This window comes from Ceratotherium simum, chromosome 25 (genome assembly GCF_057802395.1).
Source record: "Ceratotherium simum simum isolate JZ-2026a chromosome 25, ASM5780239v1, whole genome shotgun sequence".
In the NCBI taxonomy this organism is placed as follows: Eukaryota; Metazoa; Chordata; class Mammalia; order Perissodactyla; family Rhinocerotidae; genus Ceratotherium; species Ceratotherium simum.
The window spans coordinates 18,891,060-18,914,005 of record NC_141924.1 but is presented as its reverse complement, the minus strand read 5'-3'; the positions used below and the strand labels follow the sequence as shown (position 1 = coordinate 18,914,005).

Below are 22,946 nucleotides of genomic sequence, written 5' to 3'. Positions count from 1 at the left end.
CTGGATGAAGATTTTAAGTGAAGTGACATAGGACTTTTTCACTGGCCCTGTGCTGGACACAGTTTTTATCTTTGACATGGTTAAAGAGTAACAGGATACTTACTGCTTTCTGTTGATCTTGACTATCCAGGGGAAATTGGACCACTGCCACATGACGGGGCAAGGAAAAACATGTCTGTAGGAGATCCCCTAAAGCATCTCTTGGTACTCTCAAGTCCTGTGATTAAAGTCAGTGGAAAATGACACCTCAATTCAGGCAGGACTACTTGTGGCAGAGATTTCAGAGCCCTCTAATACATTCTAAAACAGAATTGAGGAGGGATAAAGACATAAGTTTGGATTTAGATTAAAGAGATGAATTCAGTAATATGGACAGAGACAGAGATCAGGTTTAGTAGTGATAATTAAAAAAAGGTGTGGATATTTTGGTTATCAGAGGCATGATATTCTTTAACAGTGTGATAGTTGCTAAAACTGCCACTAAATACTTAGATTACATTAATAACTATACCTAGGTTATGGAAACTAGTAGTTATGATATCTAGGCCATGGAAATTGGTAGTTCCATTGAATTCTTATGGATCAGATCATAACTGATGTTTGGTGATGCCACGTGTTAAGAGAGCCACTAACTGCAGCATCCCTAGATGAAGCTGAAGAGGGTGTCAGAAGATCTGCGAACTGTGCCCTTTGAAGACTCATTGAAGAGTCTCTATATAGTTGGGCCTTTAAAGGAGAAATCTGAGGAATGTTGTGGTGGGTTTCTTTAAATATTTGAGGGGCGTTCAGATTGAAGAGGGAACAGATTTGATCTCTGTAGCCCCAGAATGTTGAACTGGAACCAAAAGATGAGCATGGCAGATATTAATAAAAATAATTGCCAACATTATTGAGCTCCTGACTGTTTAGCAGGCATTATGCCAAAGGCTTTAAACACATTGTTTTATTTAAACCCTGTAACAATCTTCTCATGTGGGAAATAATAAAGATCACAACTAATACTTACCCAGTGCTGCGTTCTATAAGCCGATAACTATTCCAGGAACTTCACATGTATCATTCGCTTTAGTTATCAAATGCTATGAGGTAGATACTATTGTTATCACCATTTTTATAGATGAGAAAACTGAAGTACAGAAAGATTAAACTTGCTCAGATTTAAACAGCTAATTGGTGGCAGAGCTGGGCAGTCCAACTCTAGAGCACAAGCTGTTAACTACTCTTCTGTAGTACTGTTTTTATCCCATTTTTAGGTAAGGAAAATGAGGCTTAGAGAAATGAACTTTGCCTGGTCACACAGGTAAGTACATGTCAGAGAGGGCATGCAAACCCGTGCCAGTGCTACTGTAGAGCCTCTGCAACAGGGAGGGTTGTGTGGGCTGCTCTGAGAAGTCATGTACTCTTCCGCTAGAGCTGTGGAGGCAGAATATAGATGACCAGCAGTCTAAGATGCTATAGGAAGTGAGTCTTTTTAGTGGAAGGTTGAATAAGTTGACTTTCAAAGACCCCCCACATGATAAAATTTTACATTTCTAAATTCTTCAGTTCTATTGATATACCTATACAGTCACTGTAGAGCTCCATGGAACTGAAAGGAACAGTGTCTTTTTCATTTTCCTTGTAGTTCTGCCAAAGAAACCTAAAATTTACTAAAGTGAAACTCGGGAGAGTGGAGATGGTGTGATCAGCATGAGCTTTGTCTAACATTTTAGAAGTTGAGGGGGTGACTCAGGCTCCAGAGTTCATTATGTAAGTGAAGAGGAAGCAGTAGGGGTCGGGTTCCCTGTACCTGCACTATTCACTAGACCCCAAGGGGCCGTGTGCTCCAGCTACCTCCTAACTGGAGTCCAAGGTTTGTAGGTTGCTGCATTTTGCTTTTTATTCGCAACCATTTTGATGCTGGGAATACTGACTTAAGAGAATAGAGGTATGAACCTTTGTTTCAAACCCCCAGTTGACTTACAGGTGTTGACACTATTTAATGGGGCAGGAGATTTTTTTTTTTCCTTAGTGTTCTTTCTGTTTGTACTTTAAAATGAAGCTAACAATCTGACAGGACCCTTTGCTGTTTTTGGACTTTCTTTGCCAATTAACTTGATTTTTAAAAGTTGAAGCAGTTTCATTTTCATATATTTACAAGAGACGAAGATTGTCTGGTGTCTGGATGCAGGAGTGATGGGCGGAGTGACAGACCTTTGTGTTATCCTGCATAGTCTGATCTAAAGCTCAGTGAATGCTCTTGACCGTGTATCAGCCTTCTTCATAATGTTATTGGCATGATCGCTATCAGGGAGGGCTCCATAGTCTAGGCCTCTTCCTTCTGTCCTTGCTCATGACCTGTCTGTCCCCTCCTGTATGTTGTATCCCTGCTGAGTCCTGACCACAGCCTCCTCTTCAAAAGTGGAGGTGTTATCCTAGGACCCTGCTCTTTCTCTGTATTTCAGACTTGTAAATCGAATCATCCACAGTCAAATAATACATTTTAGCACCATTCAAGGCAAAGCCAAAAGTACAACTATTGATGTCTTTTGTCTAGGGGAATCCTGGCTTGGCAGAAATTATTTTTCTTACATTTGATGCTAGGGTTTCACCTCCTTAAAACACATGAAAGATTTTGGCATAATCCCTCTTCAGACTGAGTTCTTGAGATTGTCAGATTGCTTGGTAGTATGGCTAGCCAACACACAACCTCACTGTGGGATTCTCATCTTAGTTAGGTGAGTCTCCTCAGTCCCTTGCCCTGAAGAGCTATCCTGTAGCTGATTCTGACCAGCAGTAATGGGACGTGTCTCCACCCTGTCTAACTGAAGAAGGTTTTTAAAAAGAGTTGGTAACATCAGATCCCATGAGGGGAATTGTCCGTTTTTTTTCTTGTGGGCTAAAAGTTCAGTTCCCATCTTGAGTGATTTGAGGCGCATTGATAGAGTGATTTAGTGTTTGTAATCAGCCTGCACAGTAGAATTATATTATTGATTTAGTCTTTCCAGATGGGAGAGCTTCCTAGATGTGGGCTTGAATCTTGACTCGCCTGTGTACTAGTTGTATGATCTTGGGCACGTTACTTAATTTTTCTTTGTGTCAGTTTCCTCTTTTGTCAAATAGAGATCATAATACCTACCTTGTAAGGTTAATGTGAGGATTGAATGAGTTAATTTGTATAAATTGCTTAGAACAGTGGCTGATATATAGTAAGCTTTCAATAAATGTTAGCTTTTATATTCAGATTCTGACTGCTTTCACGCTCCTGTTCTGGTTCGAGCTGTCAATCCCTTTCTTCTGCATTATCACAGTAGCTTCCTAAGTGGTTTTCCTGCTTTTACCATTGTCCCCTTTATAGTTTATTTTCAACATATCAGCCAAAGTGATATTGATCCTCTTCAAAGTTAATCAAGTCACACTGCTCAAATCCTCTAGTGGCTTTCCATTGAAGTCGTAACTTCCTACAAGGCCTTACCCAAATCCCTTCCTCACTCCCTGCCTTTCCTACTCCCCCACTTCCCCACCCCTGCACCTCTCTGATCTCTTTCTGTTCTGCTCTCTCTGCTCCAGTCATACTGACTTCTTTGTTATTACTTGAATATGCCAGACACACTTCCTGTTTTAGGATGTTTGCACTTGTTATTTACTTTCCTAGAATTCTCTTCTATTATGTATTTGCGTGAATTACTCATACATCTTCAAATCTTGGCTCAAAACCCCCTTTTCAGTGAGCCTGCTTTGATCACTGTATTTAAAACTGTACCCAGCACCCCAGTCCCCATCCTTTTTCCCTGCTGTGTTTTCTCCATAGCACATATCATCTGACATCTTCCAGATTTTAATTATTGACTTCCTTATCATCAGCTCTCCTTTCTAGAATGTAAGCTTCATGGGGGCAGGGATATTTATCTGTTTTGTTTACTGCTGATTTTTATTTTCAGTACTGAGAAGAGTGCTTAGCCTGTATAGGCATTCAGTGAATATTTATTGAATGAGTAAATTATATATGTGTATATGATATCTGTATTTCAAAAACCGGAAAGATGAAATGGCTGCTGCAAGAAAATATTTTATCCCCACCAATACAAAGAAATAGAAGTAAATTTTCTTTCCTGTGCTGAGTAACCCCAATATTTTCCTTTGTTAGAGATGTACAGTCTTACTACGTCTTTGTGAGCTCATGGATGATGAAAATGGAATCTATTTTATCTAAAGAGCAGAGAATGGATAAATTTGCTGAAGACCTCACCAGTAGATGTAATGTTTTTATACAGGTAGTTGCATCTTCTTTCTTAGAATATTTTGGGGGCCATGTCTTTGTTAATCCAATGTTCAAAAGTTACACTTCTAAAAAACTGGAAAGTATAGGATATGTTTTTATTTTTAAAACAAAATTGACTTGGTTATGTTTGGATCTGTGTGCTTATTAATTTAGATTTTCTAATATAGGCATTTAAATCTCTACATTCTTTTCAAAGGGTAACTTTTTCGCTATATCCCATAAGTTTTCATATGTTGTATTTCCATTATCATTTAGTTCAAAATATTTTAAAATTTTTATTGTGATTTCTTCTTTGGTCTGTGGGTTATTTGGAAAGATATTTCTTAACTATGAAAAGTTATCTTATTAATTTCTAGCAATGCTAAAATAGTTTCAGTATTTTGGAATTTGTTGAGATTTGCATTATAGCCCAGCCTATGGTCAACTTTGGTAAACATTTCATGTATACTTGAAAAGAATGTGAAATATGCATTCGTTGGTTGTAGTATTCTATATATGTCAAGTAGGTCATGTTTGTTAATGATTTTGTCTGCATATTCTGTCAGTTACTGAGAGGATTGGGTTAGAAGCTCCCACTGTTATTGTGAATCTGTATATTTATCCTTGTAACTCTATCAGTTTTTGTTTTATATATTTTGAGACTAGGTAAGTGCATAACATTTTAGAATTGTTATATCTTCCTGGTGAATCAAACCTTTTAGCATTATGAAATGTCCCTTTTTATCTCTAGTAATGCTTTTTGTCATAGATCTCTTTTGTGTGATATTAATATAGCTATACCAGTTTTCTTTTAGTTGAGGTCTACACGGTATATATTTTTTGATTCTTTTACTTGCAACCTGTTTGGCTCCTTATATTTAAAGTGTGTCTTCTGTAAGCAGCATACAATTTTCCCCAATCTGATAACCCTTGTTTTTTCATTAAACTGCTTTCTGTATATGTCATTGCTGATGTATTTGGATTTAAAACTACTACTACCTGGCTAGTTGCTTTCTATTTGTCTCACTTGTTCTATGTCCCTTTTCTTTTCCTTTCTTGCTCTCTTTTGAATTTGAATACTGATTTTGTTAGTGGCTACTCTAGAGATTTTAAGATGCATCATTTACTCCTTCAACTCCAACATAAATTAGTAGTTTTATCACTTTCCAAGCAATGTAAGGTTCTTAAACCACTTTAATTCTGTTTATCCCCCTCTCACCTGTGCTGCTGTTGTGTATTTTGATTCTCTGTATATATTTTAAAGCTCACAAGGCACTATTATTGCTGCTGCTGTTGTTTTTATAGTCAATGTTGATGTCGATTTACCCTCATATTTACCCATTCTGTTGCTTTTCATCCTTCCTGCCTCTCTTGATCCTTCTAGTTGTGGAATACCTGTTAGTATTTCATTTAAAATGACTTTCTTTTGATGAATTATCACAGTTTTTGTCTGAATTGTCTTTTGAACTTCATTTTGAAGGCAGTTTTGCTGCATATAGAATTCTAAGTTGGCAGGATTTTTCCCCCCAGCTTTTAAAGGTACAGTTTTATTGTTTTCTGACTTCCTTTGTTTTTATTGAGAAGTCACTCTCAGTGTTGTTGCTTTTTCAGTGTGTCTTTATTTGCTTATAAGAAGTACTTTTTGGTTTTTAGCAGTATTATTTTGTGCACGTAGGTGTGGTTTTCTTTGTGTTTGTGCTGCTTGGGATTTGTAGAGTTTCTGGAATTTGTGGAAAATTCTCAGCCATTAACTCTTCAACTACTGTTTCTGTTCTATTCTCTCTCTGTTCTAATTCTTTTTTCAGTTGTGTCTAATCTGCTGTTAAGCCCATCTATTGAGCTCTTAATTTTAATTATTTTACTTTTCAGTTTCTTCTTTTTTTTTTTTTTTGAGGAAGATTGGCCCTGAGCTAACATCTCTTGCCAATCTTCCTCTTTTTGCCGAGGAAGATTCACCCTGAGCTAACGTCCATGCCCATCTTCCTCTTACATTTTGTATGTGGGATGCCGGCACAGCATGGCTTGATGAGCGGTGCGTAGTTCCGTCCATGCCTGGGATTTGAACCTGTGAACCCTGGGCCGCCAAAGCTGCATGTGCGAACTTAACCACTATGCCACTGGGTCAGCCCCTTCAGTTTCTCTTTTTTTTAGTTTCCAGTTCTCTTCTGAAATAACATTTATTTCCTTTAACATATTCAGCATAATTATTTTGAAGCCCATGTCTAATATTGCAATATCTGGATATTTCTATTATCTGTTGTTTCTCTTGTTTTTGGACATGTTGTCTCTTCATATGCCTGGTTATTTTTTATAGAGTGCTACACATTGTATATGAAAAACTGTAGATATAATTTGAAGATCTGGATGTTTTTATTTATCAGAGAGCATTTATCTTTGCTTCAGGTATACAACTAGTCTAGGACAACTAGTGACACAGATCTCCTCAACTCAGTCATGGATTGAGATGATCTGAAGTGGGACCTAAATCCTATCATGGCTGGTGTTTTCTAGTTCACCCTTACTTTTTAGGGGGTAGTTTTTCAGGATCCCAACCCGGAGCCTAGGTGACTTACTGGGACTCCCTTCCCTCCTTGATGGGCCATGAACTCTTATTTTTATTCCTCTTCCCTTCCAGTGAGTTGGTGAAAGATATGTTTGGCGTCTGTCTTTATTCTCCTCTTTTGGAGTGGGCAGATGCCTCTAAGGGAAAGCAGCCTCAAATGCCAGGCTCACGTCTCTGGGTTTCTGTCTTCTCCCAGATCTTGGCCTTATATTTCCTTTTTTTCATGCTAGCTCTTTGATGCCTTCCAAGAGAATTTAAAAATTTTTTGCCCAGATTTTCTAGTTCCCAGCATGGAGGTTGGTCCAAATTATTTATGCTGCCATTAACAGAAACAGAGCCTAGACCTCCACCCTCCCCATTCATATTTTTAAAATACATCCTTCATAAATTAATGACCATCTGGGAATGGTGTGATATTGTCCCGTGAGTTCTGTACCCCCTCCCCCCGCAAAAAAAGAAACTCTTTTTCTGCCTGTCTTAGAGTTACTCTTGCTGTTCCTGTTTCTGCTTTTTAACTTTTTCCATTGCTGTGCTGGGGAGAGGCTGGTGTAATAGTCCTGTAGCTGACAAGGTAAGACTTGTGGCTCTTTCCTGAATTTATGCCCCAAGCTTTGGTCTCACTGTCACCTTTCTTAGGATGCTATCCTTTCTCTCAGTTCTCTCAATTTAGCACATCTCTTTACCACAGAGCTGTTATTGGTCCAGAGAAACTCCCACCTCCCAGCCCACATTGAGTGTCACTCTTTTAGTGAGCCCCTGTTACTGATGGGAGAATACTTGCTCTCTCACCTGTGGTAGGGCAGGAGAAAAGGGTTGAGAATCACTGGCATATAGCTTCAGCCCCAGCTCCTTGGATATGTCCACAATAGTATGGGTTAGGGTCATCTCTAAACTGTACATGTATTTTTCTTTGTCCTTTATAAACCCAAAGAGTCTCCATCATTGTCTTTGTGTTTCTGTGTGTCCTTTTTGGAGCTAAATGAAAAAATATTTGAGAGGTAATATCCCTTTCCCTGTTTTCTTATTCCATACTGTTTAGTGGCACTGAATTTTTTTTTTCAAACCTCTTAAGACCTGTGTGCTTCCTTTATGAATAGAAGGGTAGAAGAGAATCTGTTCTTTTTTTTTTTTTTAATTTTTTGTTTATTGCAGTAACATTGGTTTATGACATTGTAAAAATTTCTGGTGTACATCATTGTACTTCTATTTCTGCATAGATTACATCATGTTCACCACCAAAAGACTAATTACAACCCATCACCACACACATGTACCGAATTATCCCTTTCACCCTCCTCCCTTCCCCCTTCCCCTCTGGTAACCACCAATCCAATCTCGGTCCCTATGTGTTTGTTTATTGTTGTTATCTACTACTACTTAATGAAGGAAATCATACGGTATTTGACCTTCTCCCTCTGACTTATTTCACTTTGCATTATACCCTCAATGTCCATCCATGTTGTCACAAATGGCTGGATTTCATCGTTTCTTATGGCTGAGTAGTATTCCATTGTGTATATATACCACATCTTCTTTATCCATTCGTCCCTTGATGGGCACTTAGGTTGCTTCCAAGTCTTGGCTATTGTGAATAATGCTGCAATGAACACAGGGGTGCATGTACCTTTACAAATTGGTGTTTTCAAGTTCTTTGGATAAATACCCAACAGTGGAATAGCTTGATCATGTGGTAGTTGTATCCTTGATTTTTTGAGGAATCTCCATACTGTTTTCCATAGTGGCTGCACCAGTTTGCACTCCCACCAGCAGTGTATGAGAGTTCCCTTCTCTCCACATGCTCTCCAACACTTCTTGTTTCCTGTCTTGTTAATTATAGCCATTCTGATGGGCGTGAGGTGATATCTCATTGTAGTTTTGATTTGCATTTCCCTGATAGTTAGTGATTTTGAACATCTTTTCATGTGTCTGTTGGCCATCTGTATATCTTCTTTGGAGAAATGTCTGTTCAGGTCTTTTGCCCATTTTTTAATTGGGTTGTTAGTTTTTTTGTTGTTGAGATGCATGAGTTCTTTATATATTTTGGAGATTAAGCCCTTATCAGAAGTATGGTTTGCAAATATCTTCTCCCAATTGTTAGGTTGTCTTTTTGTTTTGTTGATGGTTTCCTTTGCTGTGCAGAAGCTTTTTAGTTTGATGTAGTCCCATTTGTTTATTTTTTCTGTTGTTTCTCTTGCCCGGTCAGACGTGGTGTTTGAAAAGATGTTTCTAAGACCGATGTTGAAGAGCGTACTGTCTATGTTTTCTTCTAGAAGTTTCACAGTTTCAGGTCTTACATTCAAGTCTTTAATCCATTTAGAGTTAATTTTTGTGTATGGTGTAAGGTAAGGGTCTACTTTCATTTTTTTGCATATGGCTATCCAGTTTTCCCAACACCATTTGTTGAAGAGACTTTCTTTTCCCCATTGTATGTTCTTGGCTCCTTTGTCAAAGATTAGCTGTCCATAGCTGTGTGGGTTTATTTCTGGGCTTTCGATTCTATTCCATTGATCTGTGTGTCTGTTTTTGTGCCAGTACCATGCTGTTTTGGTTACTATAGCTTTGTAGTATATTTTGAAATCAGGGAGTGTGATACCTCCAGCTTTGTTCTTTTTTTCTCAGGATTCCTTTAGCTATTCGGGGTCTTTTGTTTTTCCATATAAATTTTAGGATTCTTTGTTCTATTTCTGTGAAAAATGTTGTTGGAAGAGAATCTGTTCTTATTGGGCTGGAAGAAGAGAAGTCTGATTAGCACCAACATAGGCAGAGGACATGGTAGAAGATGGGCAGTGGGGGTTGGCCTAGGTGAAAAGGAAAGGGGGAATTGGCATGGAACTGAGGAAAACCTTTGGAGAACTGTATTGGCCAGAGAGCAGCTCTCTTTCTCCTCCTCGTTTTTTAATTCCTAGTTCCTTAGAGTGCTTTGCTCTTGTGTTAGGCTGCAGCAGGTAGGAGTCTTCATTATCTTGCCTGGCAGGTAAGATAGAGATGAACAGATACCTTCCTGACATCCAAATCATTTCTCTGAAGGTTGTTTTTTTTGGAAAGAGTCCTTAACTGTGATTATACAATATAATTTCAAACTACCAAACTTCTGGTATGCGATAGGTTAAATAAACTTAAGGGCTGCTTTGAAACTTAACCACCGTGTGTAATATCATGTGAGGGAGAGTATTTCAAAATCCTAAGAGCTGACTTTAAAATGAACTTGAGAAACACTAGTTATTGGCAAGTTGAGGAATAGTTATTGTTACATAGAGATTGAAATCTTGAATAAATGAAACCTCTTCTTGTGATTATAATCAGTTTTATTTTGTTTTTTATAGGGCTTCTTATATGCATATGGTATTAGTACCATTATTAAAACCACAATGAATCTCTATATGTCCATGCAAAAGCCAATGACCAAAACCTCAGTGAAGGCATTATGCAGGCTTGTTGAACTTCTCAAGGTAAGTTTTAGATTGTTTTACCTTGCCATTATAATTAGAGATGACCTGCGCCTAAATTAGGATGGTCTTGTGAGATTTGACTTCTTGAGTATATGAGAATAAAAAATTGTGGGAAAGGGTACTTATCTCTCTGTTGGATAAAGGAACTAGCCATTGAAAGAACTTTCTGAGTAACTTCTATGAACGGCCAATATATTTAAACTGTATCAAGAGCTGACATGTAATGAGAGAGAAAAGAAGGAAGAATGAAAAGGTTAGCTTAAGTATTAGTGAAATTTTACTCATGGAAGTTTTAAGCATGTTGATTGAGTTTAAAAAAATACCCATGCAACATTATCCATTATTTTATAGTGTTCAAATGCATATGAAACTAGTCAACATGAGACTATTTATTTTGTAATTTAGAGAAGGTACTGTAATCTTATGGTTTGACTAGTAGGCTACTTGTAGGTATGGTCAAATAAATTAAGAACCAGAGTGTACTTCTGGAAATATGGTAAAATGTTTCTTAGTATACTCTATATAAATTAGAAAAATATAAACTCTTGTAGGCAGGAGAGCCCACTTAACCTTTTGCAAAAATTGAAATTAAGATTTTCTAGTAAATTTCTGCTAATAATAGCTTTTATTTATTTTTATTTATTTATTTTTTTTGTGAGGAAGATCAGCCCTGTGCTAACATCTGCCACTCCTCCTCTTTTTTTGCTGAGGAAGACTGGCCTTGGGCTAACATCCGTGCCCATCTTCCTCCACTTTATATGGGAGGCCGCCACAGCATGGCTTGCCAAGCGGTGCATTGGTGCGCGCCCGGGATCTGAACCGGCGGACCCCGGGCCGCCGCAGCGGAGCGCGAGTACTTAACTGCTTGTGCCACTGGGCTGGCCCGTAATAATAGCTTTTAGATTTGCTTAGGAAATAAAGATTTTTTGGAGATTGTGCCTTTGGATTTTTAGCCTTTTTTTCTTTAAGATATGTTATCGCTTACATTTATTTTTTATGAAATATAAATACAGAAGTGTATATATGTGTGTATGTATGTATAGATACATACATATCTAATGTTAAGCATAATTAAAAAAAATAATAATAAACACTTAAAAAACTCACCATCCCGTTTAAGAAATAGAATGTTCCGTATATCTTCAAAGCCCCCTGTGTTGTCCCTCTGTGATTGTATCTTATCCTGCCCTGTCAGAGGAAACCACTGTCCTGAATTTTATGCTTATCATTTCATTGTTTTTCTTTTTTAGTTTACCATGTATGGATGAATCTATAAACCATTCATTGTTTAGTTACATATGTTTTTGAAGTTTATATTAATGGAGTAATACTTCATGTATTCTTTGACTTGCCTTTGTTTTTACTCAAAATTTTGTATGTGAGCTTATCCATGTTGGGATGAGTAGCTGTAGTTCACTCATTTTCGTTGCCGTGTAGCTTTCCCATGGATGGACTTTTGGGTTCTGGCCAGGTTTTGCCATTATAAACAAGGTTGCCATTCTTGTACATGTTTCTTGGTGTACTTGTGCAAGAGTTTTTCTGAGGTATTGTATACCTAAGAGTGGATTGCTATGTACATATTCAACTTTCAAAATGATGCCCAATTGTTTTCCAGAGTAGTTACCAGTTTACATACCTCCTACAATATTTTAGACTTGCTATTGTTCCCCAGCTGGCCAACATTGGTATTATCAGGCTGCTTCTTCCTTTTTTTTTTTTTTTTTGCAAATTAGTAAGTATGAATGGTTTTGATTATAATTTGTAACGTTCATTTCCCTGTTGGTTAATGATGGTATCCTTTCAAATATTTATTAACTGTGTCCTTTTGTGAACAATGTGTTCATGTCTTTTAGTCATTTCCTATTGGATTATTTGCCGTTTTAAAAAAATCATTCATTTTGGGTCTTTATATATTCTTAGTACTAATCCCTTGTGTGTGGCAGGTATTTTCTCATACGTTGGCTTGCTTTTTAATTTTCTTTATAGTGGCTTTTGATGAACAGAAATTCTTAATTTTAATATAGTTGAATTTACCAATCTTATCCTTTATGGTAGTCCTTTTTGCATCTCATTTACAAATTACTTACCTAGACCAAGGTCATAAAGATATTCTATAGTTTTGCCTAAAAGTTTTAAGTTGACTTGCACAAAATTACTTTTGATTCTTTTTAGGCAATAGAGCATATGTTCTACAGGAGAAGCATGGTTGTGGCTGATTCAGTTTCACATATAACACAGCACCTTAAACATCAGGCTCTTAATTCTATTTCTGTGGCCAAGGTATGAAGATTATTATGTATTCAGCATAATTATATTATCTTTTTAGTTTGCTCTTCTGTTGTTTTATATGTTTTTTAGTTCAGCCTATTTACTCTATCCTTCAAACATAATATTGTTGATCATTTATCTCCATGATATTTTATGATTTTTGCTTAGAGTGATCAAGGTTATCTTTACTCTGAACTTGCAGCATATAATACATTAACACACCTCTATTAAAAAATGGCAGTGTTGGGGGCCAGCCCGGTGGCATAGTGGTTAAGTTTGTGTGCTCCACTTTGGTGGCCCAGGTTTTGCAGGTTCGGATCTCGGGTGCAGATCTATGTACCGCTCGTCAAGCCATGCTGTGGCAGCATCCCATATACAAAATAGAGGAAGATGGGCACAGATGTTAGCTCAGGGCTAGTCTTCCTCAGCAAAAAGAGGAAGATTGGCAATGGATGTTAGTTCAGGGCCAATCTCCTTAACCAAAAAAAAAAAAAAAGAAATGACGTAGTATGCAGTTTTAAAATGTGATGCATCTTTTTTTAAGAAATGATTTCGTTGTTAAAATAGTATGGAAATTTTAAAATATGTCTAATACATTTACTGTCCCTGACAGTGCTAAGTGATAATGTTACAAAAGTAAAGTACATAACATTATCAGGAGAAGCGAAGAAGCTCAACAGGGAAAGTATTTGTCTGATAAGCTCTCTTAAATTGACTCATGGAAATGATAACCATGAAGTGCTTCTGACTCTTTTGTTACTGCCTAAGAAATAAAACTATTTCCTGTTTTCTCTTCTATCTTTAAGAAAAGAGTAATTTCTGACAAAAAATATAGTGAACAGCGTCTTGATGTGCTCTCTGCTCTAGTTTTGGCTGAAAACACACTAAATGGACCAAGCACAAAGCAACGACGACTTATTGTGTCCTTGGCACTAAGTGTTGGCACGCAAATGGTAAGGGTATTGCTATTACTTAGGGACTAAAAAGGAGACCTGAGATTTCACAGTTCCCTTGTTATTGACGCAAGAGACTTGTTCTTACTTTGCCTGCAACTTCTCTGCCTTTTTCCCCCTCCCTGATAGAAAACATTTAAAGATGAAGAACTCTTTCCACTTCAAGTAGTCATGAAAAAGCTGGATCTCATCAGTGAACTTAGAGAAAGGTGAGTAGGGATATGTAATGATACTCAAAAAATAGGGCTAATAGAGACATCGAGTTTCTTTTTAGCATAGCAAGAAAAGAAACGTAACCCAGCTAGACTTTTTTTGGTGAGGAAGATTGGCCCTGAGCGAACACCTGTTGCCAATCTTCCTCTTTTTTGCTTGAGGAAGATTGGCCCTGAGCTAGCATCTTTGCCCATCTTCCCCTATTTTGTATGTGAGTTGCTGCCACAGCATGGCTTGATGAGTGATGTAGGTCTGTGCCTGGGATCCGAACCTGTGAACCCTGGGCCGCCGAAGCGGAGCACGCCAAACTTAGCCAGTGCGCCACCGGGCCCGCCCCCAGATAGACTCTTAGTTCCTCTCTGTAACTCCTTTACTATGACCAAAATGAGATGGTGACTAGGGATCATATTTCCTTAGCTTTGCTTCTACAGTAAGGATATATCTTCTGGAAGAACTCACATGAGAAAATGTGATGTAGCCCTTAGAGCATCTGGCAGACCCTGATGCATATTGTAGTTTTTGTGGTGTTTATCTCTAGTGGACTTGTAAAATTGCTGCTTTATAACAGGGCTTCATCTATTTGTGAGACACTTAGAATATCCGTGTCACATAGTCTTCTGTCATTTTAACATATGAATTTGAATTACATTGTTGATAGCCAGTCACTGAGATGAATTAGTTTTTGGAAGGCTTATTTTTGTAGCTCCTTGTGGCTTTGTTTCTTTTTATTGAGGATTCAGTAAGTTTCTTGAAGAGAAAATGAGTCTTCTGAATTTTGATTCCGGCTGAATTAAGGTTACAGCACAATTTTCATTAAATGCCCATATTTATAACTTACTGTTTTTGTTCTGAGAGGCTGAGATTTCTATAGTTAGTGGTATTTAACTTTCTATCCTTGGAAGAAATTCTGAGCCTTCTTCATTATAAGATATCTAACGATCATTTTATTGCCCCATAAAATGTGAAATAATCACTTGGCAAAGATTATAGACGAATTAAGTGGGACTGGTTTTTTTTTTTTGGTCATGATTTTTTAAAAGGTTCTTCTTTTCAACTTTGAGACAAGTAAAATGGTGCATCTGGTGTAAGTATTGTAAGTCTAATATCAGATAATGTTGAAAATAAATTTATTTTAAACTTCTCTATTTAAAAGTTATCTATCTTGTTTTTCAAATATGCTTTAAAACTAAAGCATATGTACAGAATTCTGACAATGTCGGGTATTTGAATATTTTGACCTTTGTTCAGTTTGAAAAGTATTTATTTTGTAGCTTTTCTGTACTAATTTTGAGTTAAGTGATGTAGGAAATGCAAAAATGAGTTAGAGATCTTACCCTAATGGTATATAATGTCATTCTTCTCATTATTTTTTTTGGGTCACTTCATTTTTGGTACCACTAATTACTACTTTACATTGTAGAGTCCAAACACAATGTGACTGTCGTTTTCTTTACTGGCATCGAGCTGTCTTCCCAATTTATTTAGATGATGTATATGAAAATGCCGTTGATGCAGCCAGATTACATGTAAGTAAAGAAGAATATAAAGAACAAACCCATCTTTTTTTTTAGTCACTATACAAACCTTTCTAATTAGTTTTAAAATAGATCATTTGTTTTAAAAAAACACTATAATATCGATGCTAATGCTGTTTTGTACAGTGCTATGCGTATTCAGTAAGCATTTATACAGTATACAGTCTGTAGTTAAATTTTATAGTAATACTAATGAATTAATTTTAATATATTTAACTCTTCCCCTCAAATTCCTAATCCTTCTCATTTCACTTGATTTTAGTTTGTGTCACAATATTCTGACATTTATTCATCAGCAAGGTATATGTTATTCAGATCTTTCTATTTCTTTATGGAAATAAGTGTATTTCATTGCTCAAGATAGGAAAGGATTAGCAAATGTAAATTTTTTTGTATACTTAAAGTATATGCTTTAGAGAATAAAATTTGACTCTTATTTAGGACAGTAAGACAATTGTGTAAAAAACAGCCTTCAGATTGAAGTTTTGTCTTTCAAGAGAGGTAGTTAACCTTTGTAATATTACTTAGATTAGAGAGCTGGTTTTTCTAATTCACGGACATTCTCATTTTCTTCTTAGTACATGTTCAGTGCTTTACGCGACTGTGTACCAGCGATGATGCATGCAAGGCATTTAGAGTCCTATGAAATACTTCTGGATTGCTATGACAAGGAAATTATGGAAATTTTAAATGAGGTAACATCATATTTGAGATGTGTTTGGAATCTAATGTTTGGAGAAACTTTTTGGATTGAAGCAGGCTTTTACTAATTTAAAATTATTACTTATAAATTACTGTGTAGACCAAAGAAACTGTTTTTAGTTACTATATCACTATTGTGCTAAATTGGTCTTTAATTCCTAATTTTTATATCAAAATCCAGACTAGGAATTTGGAAAAAATTTTTTCTGTAATAAATAGTATATTTGAATTTAAAGTTTTGTTTATTAGGAGAATGCAAATGAAAAATTGGTTTGCATATTGAGTGCTGGTAATGGTAATACAGTTAAGGCAACTTAACTATCAGTATTTTATTGAATTTCATTTGGAGAGCTACTGACTAAGGAGGAAACTATGTATGTAAAAGATTTACTTGTGTAACAGAAATAATTTGAATGCAATATAGTACTTCCCTCCCTATTTTAATGAAGTGTGTGTTATAAACACTGATATCTTTTTTTTTTTTTTTTTTTGAGGAAGATCAGCCCTGAGCTAACATCCATGCTAATCCTCCTCTTTTTGCTGAGGAGGACCGGCTCTGAGCTAACATCTATTGCCAATCGTCCTCCTTTTTTCTCCCCAAAGCCCCAGTAGATAGTTGTATGTCATAGCTATACATCCTTCTAGTTGCTGTATGTGGGACGTGGCTTCAACATGGCCAGAGAATCGGTGTGTCAGTGCGTGCCCAGGATCTGAACCCGGGCCGCCAGTAGCGGAGCGCGCGTACTTAACCGCTAAGCCACAGGGCCGGCCCCTGATATATTTCAAATTAATTTTCCATCTAGCAATATTTTTATTTGGAGGGAGAAATTAAAAATGAGTAAATTTCACAGAATAAACATATTCAGGTTTGATAAAATTATGAAAAATTTTATGTAATTTCTTGTATTAAATATTCTTATTTAGAAAATAAGATATGTATCTGACCTGTATTTAGAACTCCATCCGGAAAAGATGATTAATTTCATTACCTGTAGCTCAGTGAATTTTGTGATGTTTTAATGATTAATAGAAGGAGTATCTCTCTTGCATGTTTTCAGGACCATTCCTCCTTTGTTGCTGGTTCCCATAAATTTTATACTTTATATTGTATATTCATGTTCCTTGTAATGAAGCCATCAGACATTAGTTTTCGATTTTCTTTTCAAGGGTATTAAACTTAAAGTATTAATGAAAATCAAAGCTTAGAATTTATTGAACTTCTCCCTGGTCAAAAAATAATTGGTTTAAAATGGAGAGCAAAGTAATTTTCACTTTCCCAGTAAAAGTAATATTTTACCATAGAGTATTTATTTAGACTCTTAAACCCGTTTGACCAATTTTTTCATCATTGCACTGATTACAAAACTAAAGGTCAAAGCATAGACACCTACAGGAACAATATAGTTAGAATATCATTTTGAAAAATTAAGATATCAATTCTTTTGTGAATAGCATTTGCTGGACAAGTTGTGCAAAGAAATAGAGAAGGATCTGCGGCTTTCTGTGCATACTCATTTAAAGCTGGATGACCGAAACCCTTTCAAAGTCGGCATGAAAGACCTGGCCCTTTTTTTCTCTCTGAATCCAATTCGGTTTTTCAATCGTTTCATTGACATTCGGGGTGAGTGTTCTGCTTTCCTTTGTAGAGTCATATTCTCTGTCTTTTTGTCCTAACTGTTAAAGAACAAATAACAAAAATGAAACTTGGAGGGTATCTTTTTTTCGTATTAGTCCATTTATTCTTCTTAACTCCTTTTTGTTTCTTCATTTTTAATTTCCTAGCACCTTATTTTAAAGGAAGAAATTTAATGTTCAGAGACAAGTTGTTTTCTTTTGAGTTTCATTTCTCTTCTTTTTGTACTGTTTCATGAATCAAAAATTTTTTGGATTTCTTTTTTTTTCTGTAGCTTATGTGACTCACTACCTAGACAAGACTTTCTACAATCTCACGACAGTAGCTCTTCATGACTGGGCCACCTACAGTGAAATGAGAAATTTAGCGACTCAGCGTTATGGGTTGGTTATGACAGAGGCACATCTTCCTAGTCAGACCCTGGAACAGGTATAGTATAAAATGTTTCTAGCATAGTTTGATTGTAGCATAATAGTATTTCTTTAAGAAATCTGTTTTCTTTTTACTTTATTTAGTATCTGTTTTATTTTTTAAAGAAATATTTGCTGTATATAACCTCATACTTGATGGGAATAAAAAATTAGACCGTGCTGATTTGCTTTTTGAAAGAATTTACTACAGGCTTCCTGTTTATACTTCACCTTTAGCTGAACATTTGAAATATATATAGATTTAGATAAAGCTTTTCAGAAACGTTGGGATAGTAAGGTGACTTCTGCAGAATGGTGAAATGTTTAGTCAAGGTCATAGTTAAAGATTTTAAACCTAGATATAATATATAAACTTTAATATCTTAGGAAAAATGGTTAAATTTATATATTTATAAACGTATTTGTTCTTAAAATGAGGAGTGCAAAGAAGCATTTAGCTTTCACTAACTCAGTAAGCTAATTTACAATATGGCAGTATTTTGTGAGTGCAAAAGTTTGTTTTCAGTTGATTTGCATGTAATTCGTTCTAAGATAATCCAGATAATGTTTACCAAAAAACATTCATTCAGTTTCAAAATTTGAGGATCATAATTTTTCCTTCGTCCTGCTGCATATAGGGACCATCCCATATAGGGATCAGTTTGTATATCCTTTCATTCACTTATTTATACGTTTAATATTTACTGAAAACATGCTAGGCGCTGAACTATGTTGAGGGATACAGAGAGAAATAGAAATAGTCTCAGCTCATGTACTTAGTAGCCTACTGGGAGAAAAAATTAGTAAACACTTTTAGATTAAAAAATGAGAAAAACTATAATAAAAACGTAAAGGGGTATTGGGATGCTCCTTTGAGCCCCAGTTAGAAAAGCTATGGAACGATTTATAGGATACCATTAGGTATTAGAGTAATAACTGAAGAATGAAGGATTCTTAATAGATAACTTGTACATTAAAGGTGGTCGAGTGCAATTAAAAGAAGCATGAGGACTTGGAATTAGGCTCTCTAAAATTGCTGAGTTCTGCCTCTTTCTAGCTGTTTGACCCTGGAGAACTCCCTTAGCTTCATTTTCTTTACCTGTGGAATTTAGAAGAATAATACCTCATTTTTTGAGAATTACATATAAAGAACCTTGCACAGTGCCTGAAAAATAGTATGTATTTTATAAATATCACCACATATCCTGACTACTTTTTAGAATCTGGCTGTTAGTTTACTTTGTTAAAAATACGGAGAAGATCCTTGGGAAGACAAACAGAAAATTCGCCGGGATGGTGGGGAAATGATTGTGAGTCATGGATCTTTGAATAGTTAAACTTAACTGTTCCCATCTAGACAGAACGGACAAGATAACAAGCAGCCAGGTTTCCTGATAGTCCTGATTGTACACGTCAGAAGGCTGTTTTAACCTTTGGTCATATCTTTTGTATAGTTGTTCTTTAAAATAATTTAAAAATACTGAGAATCTTAATATGGTGACTTATTACTTATATTAATACAAGTCGAACTGATTATCTGCAACTAATAAGAATAGACTTCCGTATGGATTATTTTGTAGGGCCTGGATGTTTTGGAAATTATGAGAAACATTCATATATTTGTATCTCGATACCTCTATAATCTCAACAATCAGGTGAGTGAGTTTTAGAAATTTTTTTTTTTTTTTTTTTACTGTGGGTGGATATTTAGTAGGAAGGCTGAGGGGCAAAGAATTGATTCTCAATAGTGAAAATTAGTAAAGTAAAGCAAAAAATAATTGTTTAGAGATCATCTTGTTTATTCTTCTGCTTTGATTGTATTATCATCCTGAATGACTTTCCAATTAAATTTTTAATGAAACAGATTCTGAAATTTTTTTGGATAACTGACCAGTGTTTGCTATGGATTGTGTTGTTATTTAGCCTAAATTTGTTTTATTGCAGATTTTTATTGAACGAACAAGCAATAACAAACATTTGAACACTATTAATATTCGGCATATTGCTAATTCAATTCGAACCCATGGCACAGGAATCATGAATACAACAGTAAGAAACTTTTTGGGGGTTGGGAGGGTAATAGACCCCTGTTTAATTGGATAGTTTGGAAAACAGTTTTCTCATAGAATATTCTGGTAAATGTACACTACTACCTGTTTATATTATACCTGATTTTTCATTTTTCTGGTTGGTGTAATTAAAAGGTCTGGCATTAACATTGTGTTGGATGTGGTGAAAGTTCTGTGATACAAAAGGCACTTTAGAATATCTTACCATCCCAGGGTTTTCATTATAAATAGCACTGGAGATTTGAGGACATCAGGATAAAGATACATATCTGTGTGGATTGTCTGATATTCTCTGAAAGTTGCTTTTGAAAGCGAATCATTGATATTAGTTTATTTAACATCAGTCATGCTATTTTTTGGGGGGGCTTACTAATTATTTGATATCCATAAAAGTAGCAACTTACTGAAAGTATTTTGAATCTTCTTAGAAATGGGCATTCAGTCACTTGAGGGAATCATTTGAATGCTGTTTTTCCTTCTGTGGCAAAAGAGAAGTCTTTGAATTTACCTGGTTTTCAGGGCACACTTAACTTCTTGAGGAAAGAAGAATGTGAATGCTTAAATAGTAAAATATTATTAAGCATATTTGGGAGTAAGGGAATAGGGAGAAGTTACGTAACGGAAAGTTATGTAGAGACCATTTTCATATACAGCGAGGGAGCCATTGAAGTATTTGTGCTGATAAGTGATGTGATTGGAGCTCTGTTTTAGTAGTTACCAATATAGAAATGAGACAGAGAGAGTCAAAGTTTCGTATCTAAAATAAGGAGTCGTCTATGTAGAGATCATGTCTGAACCTTTCAGGATAGATAAACTCTGAACCTTTAAGGATAAATAAACTCTTTGACCTCATCTATCAAACACTCATTCATGTAACAGATATAATTATGAGTGTATTTTCTGTGTCTCAGGCACTGTGTGAGGCACTAAGGTGAGAAAAACAGACATTTCCTGCTCTGACCGTAATTACAGTCTGACAGGGCATATGGTCATTAATCACACGAGTGAATGTAAATTCCTGATGTCTGATGATGATAAAGTGAGCATAGAAGAATGAGATCAGAGGCTGGCAGAGTTACCCACTGTAAAGAGTGGGAAGGGTAAAGAAGACACGACTGTTACTAAGGAGATCAAGAGAAAGCAATGTTGAAGCCACAAAAAAGTTCTGAGAAAGCACCCTTTCTGTAACTGGGTAAATGAAGACTGTTAAAAAGAGTGTACATTTGCCAAAACAATTAGTAATATTTGAGGGTGGTGGGGATGGAATTTCGTACAGGGCTTCCATCTGTAGGTCAGAATTAATCTCATTTGTGTTATTTTGACTTGAATCTCAGCTGAACTCCTACTTTTTCAGGGTTTTATGAGTCTAGGTCAGGGCCTTTTGTTATTCATTCTCGGAGCATGCACACTTGTCATTTTAGAAATTATTGCGGTTGAGATTTAATTTTATTTAACATATGCTTGTTTAAAATGTCTGTCACTCCTGCTAGAATATAAACTTCATGATGACAAGGACCATGTCTAGCATGAGAGCAGGCACATTGCCTTGCATGTAAGAGGCGCTCAAAATATTTATGGATAAATAACTGAGTGTTTACTGTCTTCCTTCAGGAAAGTTCAAAGAGCACCATGTTTCTTACTTGAGTATCATCCTAGACATGTAGATTAGTAATAAGTAATCTTATAGATGGAGGAACATAGAAACTTGTGACTGGGTTTATGACTTAAAAACTAGGGTGTTGAATCTGGTTTCGTGATTCTCACTGCAGCGCTTAGTCCTATTATGAGAGTATTTTCTATTTTTTTCTTTCTTTTTTTCCTTTTGTAGTAAAAATATTTGAGGTGAACTTATAGCAAGTTCTGTAAACTTGGGCAATAAAAAACTTCATTTATTAAATATTTCAGGTCCAACATGAATTATTTATAAATATTAGACTTTATGACGTCTCATAAATTAGACTTTATAAACAATTATTATTCAGTAACATTGATTTAAATTAATTTTTATATTAACTTTTTCCAATTTTTTGACTTTTAATTTTATAGGTTAATTTCACCTACCAGTTTTTGAAAAAGAAGTTCTATATATTTAGCCAATTTATGTATGATGAACATATCAAATCCAGATTGATTAAAGATATTCGGTTTTTCAGGGAAATCAAGGACCAAAATGATCATAAGGTATTTTACATATTTTTTTTAAGGTAGTTGGATTCAACTTTTGAGTATATAGCAAATGTTTATACTAAAATTCATTATGAGGATCTCTACTGGGGTTTTAGTTTTCTTTATTATTTTTCACATAATGTCGTCTAGATCTGGCCTCCAGGTTCCTTATATTTTCCCTTACAGTTTCTTACTCTTCACATTCTCTGTAGGCTAAAGTGTAAGGAAAAATTGAATGATCAATGTAGCCAAGTTTACTTTTCTTTCTTTATTTTAAAATAAAACGAAAGCAGTACATGCTTATTTTGAAACATTTAAACAACATAGAGTGCATAAACAAATGTCCTTCCTCATTTCTCTTTCCTCCCAATTCCATTTTCTGTGTGATAAGCATATATATTTGCACATACGTATTGCTTTTTTTCCCTAGCAAAAATGGAGTAATACGATATATATTGTTTGGCAGTGTGTTTATCACATGTCGGTACATATAGATTTCCCTCATTCTTTTTAAGGGTTGATAGTAAACATGTATACTGTAACTTATTAAACCTTCTCCTACTGAAGGATATTTGGGTTTTTCTTATTTTTCAGTGTTACAAACAGTGCTATAGGTAATATCCTTACACATTTGTCTCTGTGTATTCAGAGACTGTTTCTGAAAGACAGATTCCTTGAAGGGAAATTTCTAGGGCAAAGAATATGAGTATTTAAAATTGTCATCCATATTGCCAAGTACTCTAAA

The 22,946-nt window shown here is 35.6% G+C and overlaps 1 protein-coding gene across 6 annotated transcripts in view; it reads left to right on the top strand.

The window, feature by feature from the left end:
- WASHC4 (WASH complex subunit 4) overlaps positions 1–22,946 on the top strand; it is a 70,066-nt gene that overhangs the window by 16,427 nt on the left and 30,693 nt on the right. For all 6 annotated transcript variants that reach the window (XR_015556368.1, XM_087449004.1, XM_087449003.1 and 3 more), the window contains 12 exons: positions 4,127–4,253; positions 10,127–10,252; positions 12,425–12,532; positions 13,327–13,473; positions 13,603–13,682; positions 15,107–15,212; positions 15,800–15,916; positions 17,376–17,544; positions 17,831–17,985; positions 19,547–19,621; positions 19,911–20,015; positions 22,082–22,216. Coding sequence is in view for 5 of the 6 variants with exons in the window: in XM_087449004.1 (XP_087305130.1) it covers positions 4,127–4,253; positions 10,127–10,252; positions 12,425–12,532; positions 13,327–13,473; positions 13,603–13,682; positions 15,107–15,212; positions 15,800–15,916; positions 17,376–17,544; positions 17,831–17,985; positions 19,547–19,621; positions 19,911–20,015; positions 22,082–22,216 (1,450 nt within the window). In the remaining variant the exon portion in view is untranslated. The remainder of the gene's footprint in view (positions 1–4,126; positions 4,254–10,126; positions 10,253–12,424; positions 12,533–13,326; positions 13,474–13,602; positions 13,683–15,106; positions 15,213–15,799; positions 15,917–17,375; positions 17,545–17,830; positions 17,986–19,546; positions 19,622–19,910; positions 20,016–22,081; positions 22,217–22,946) is intronic.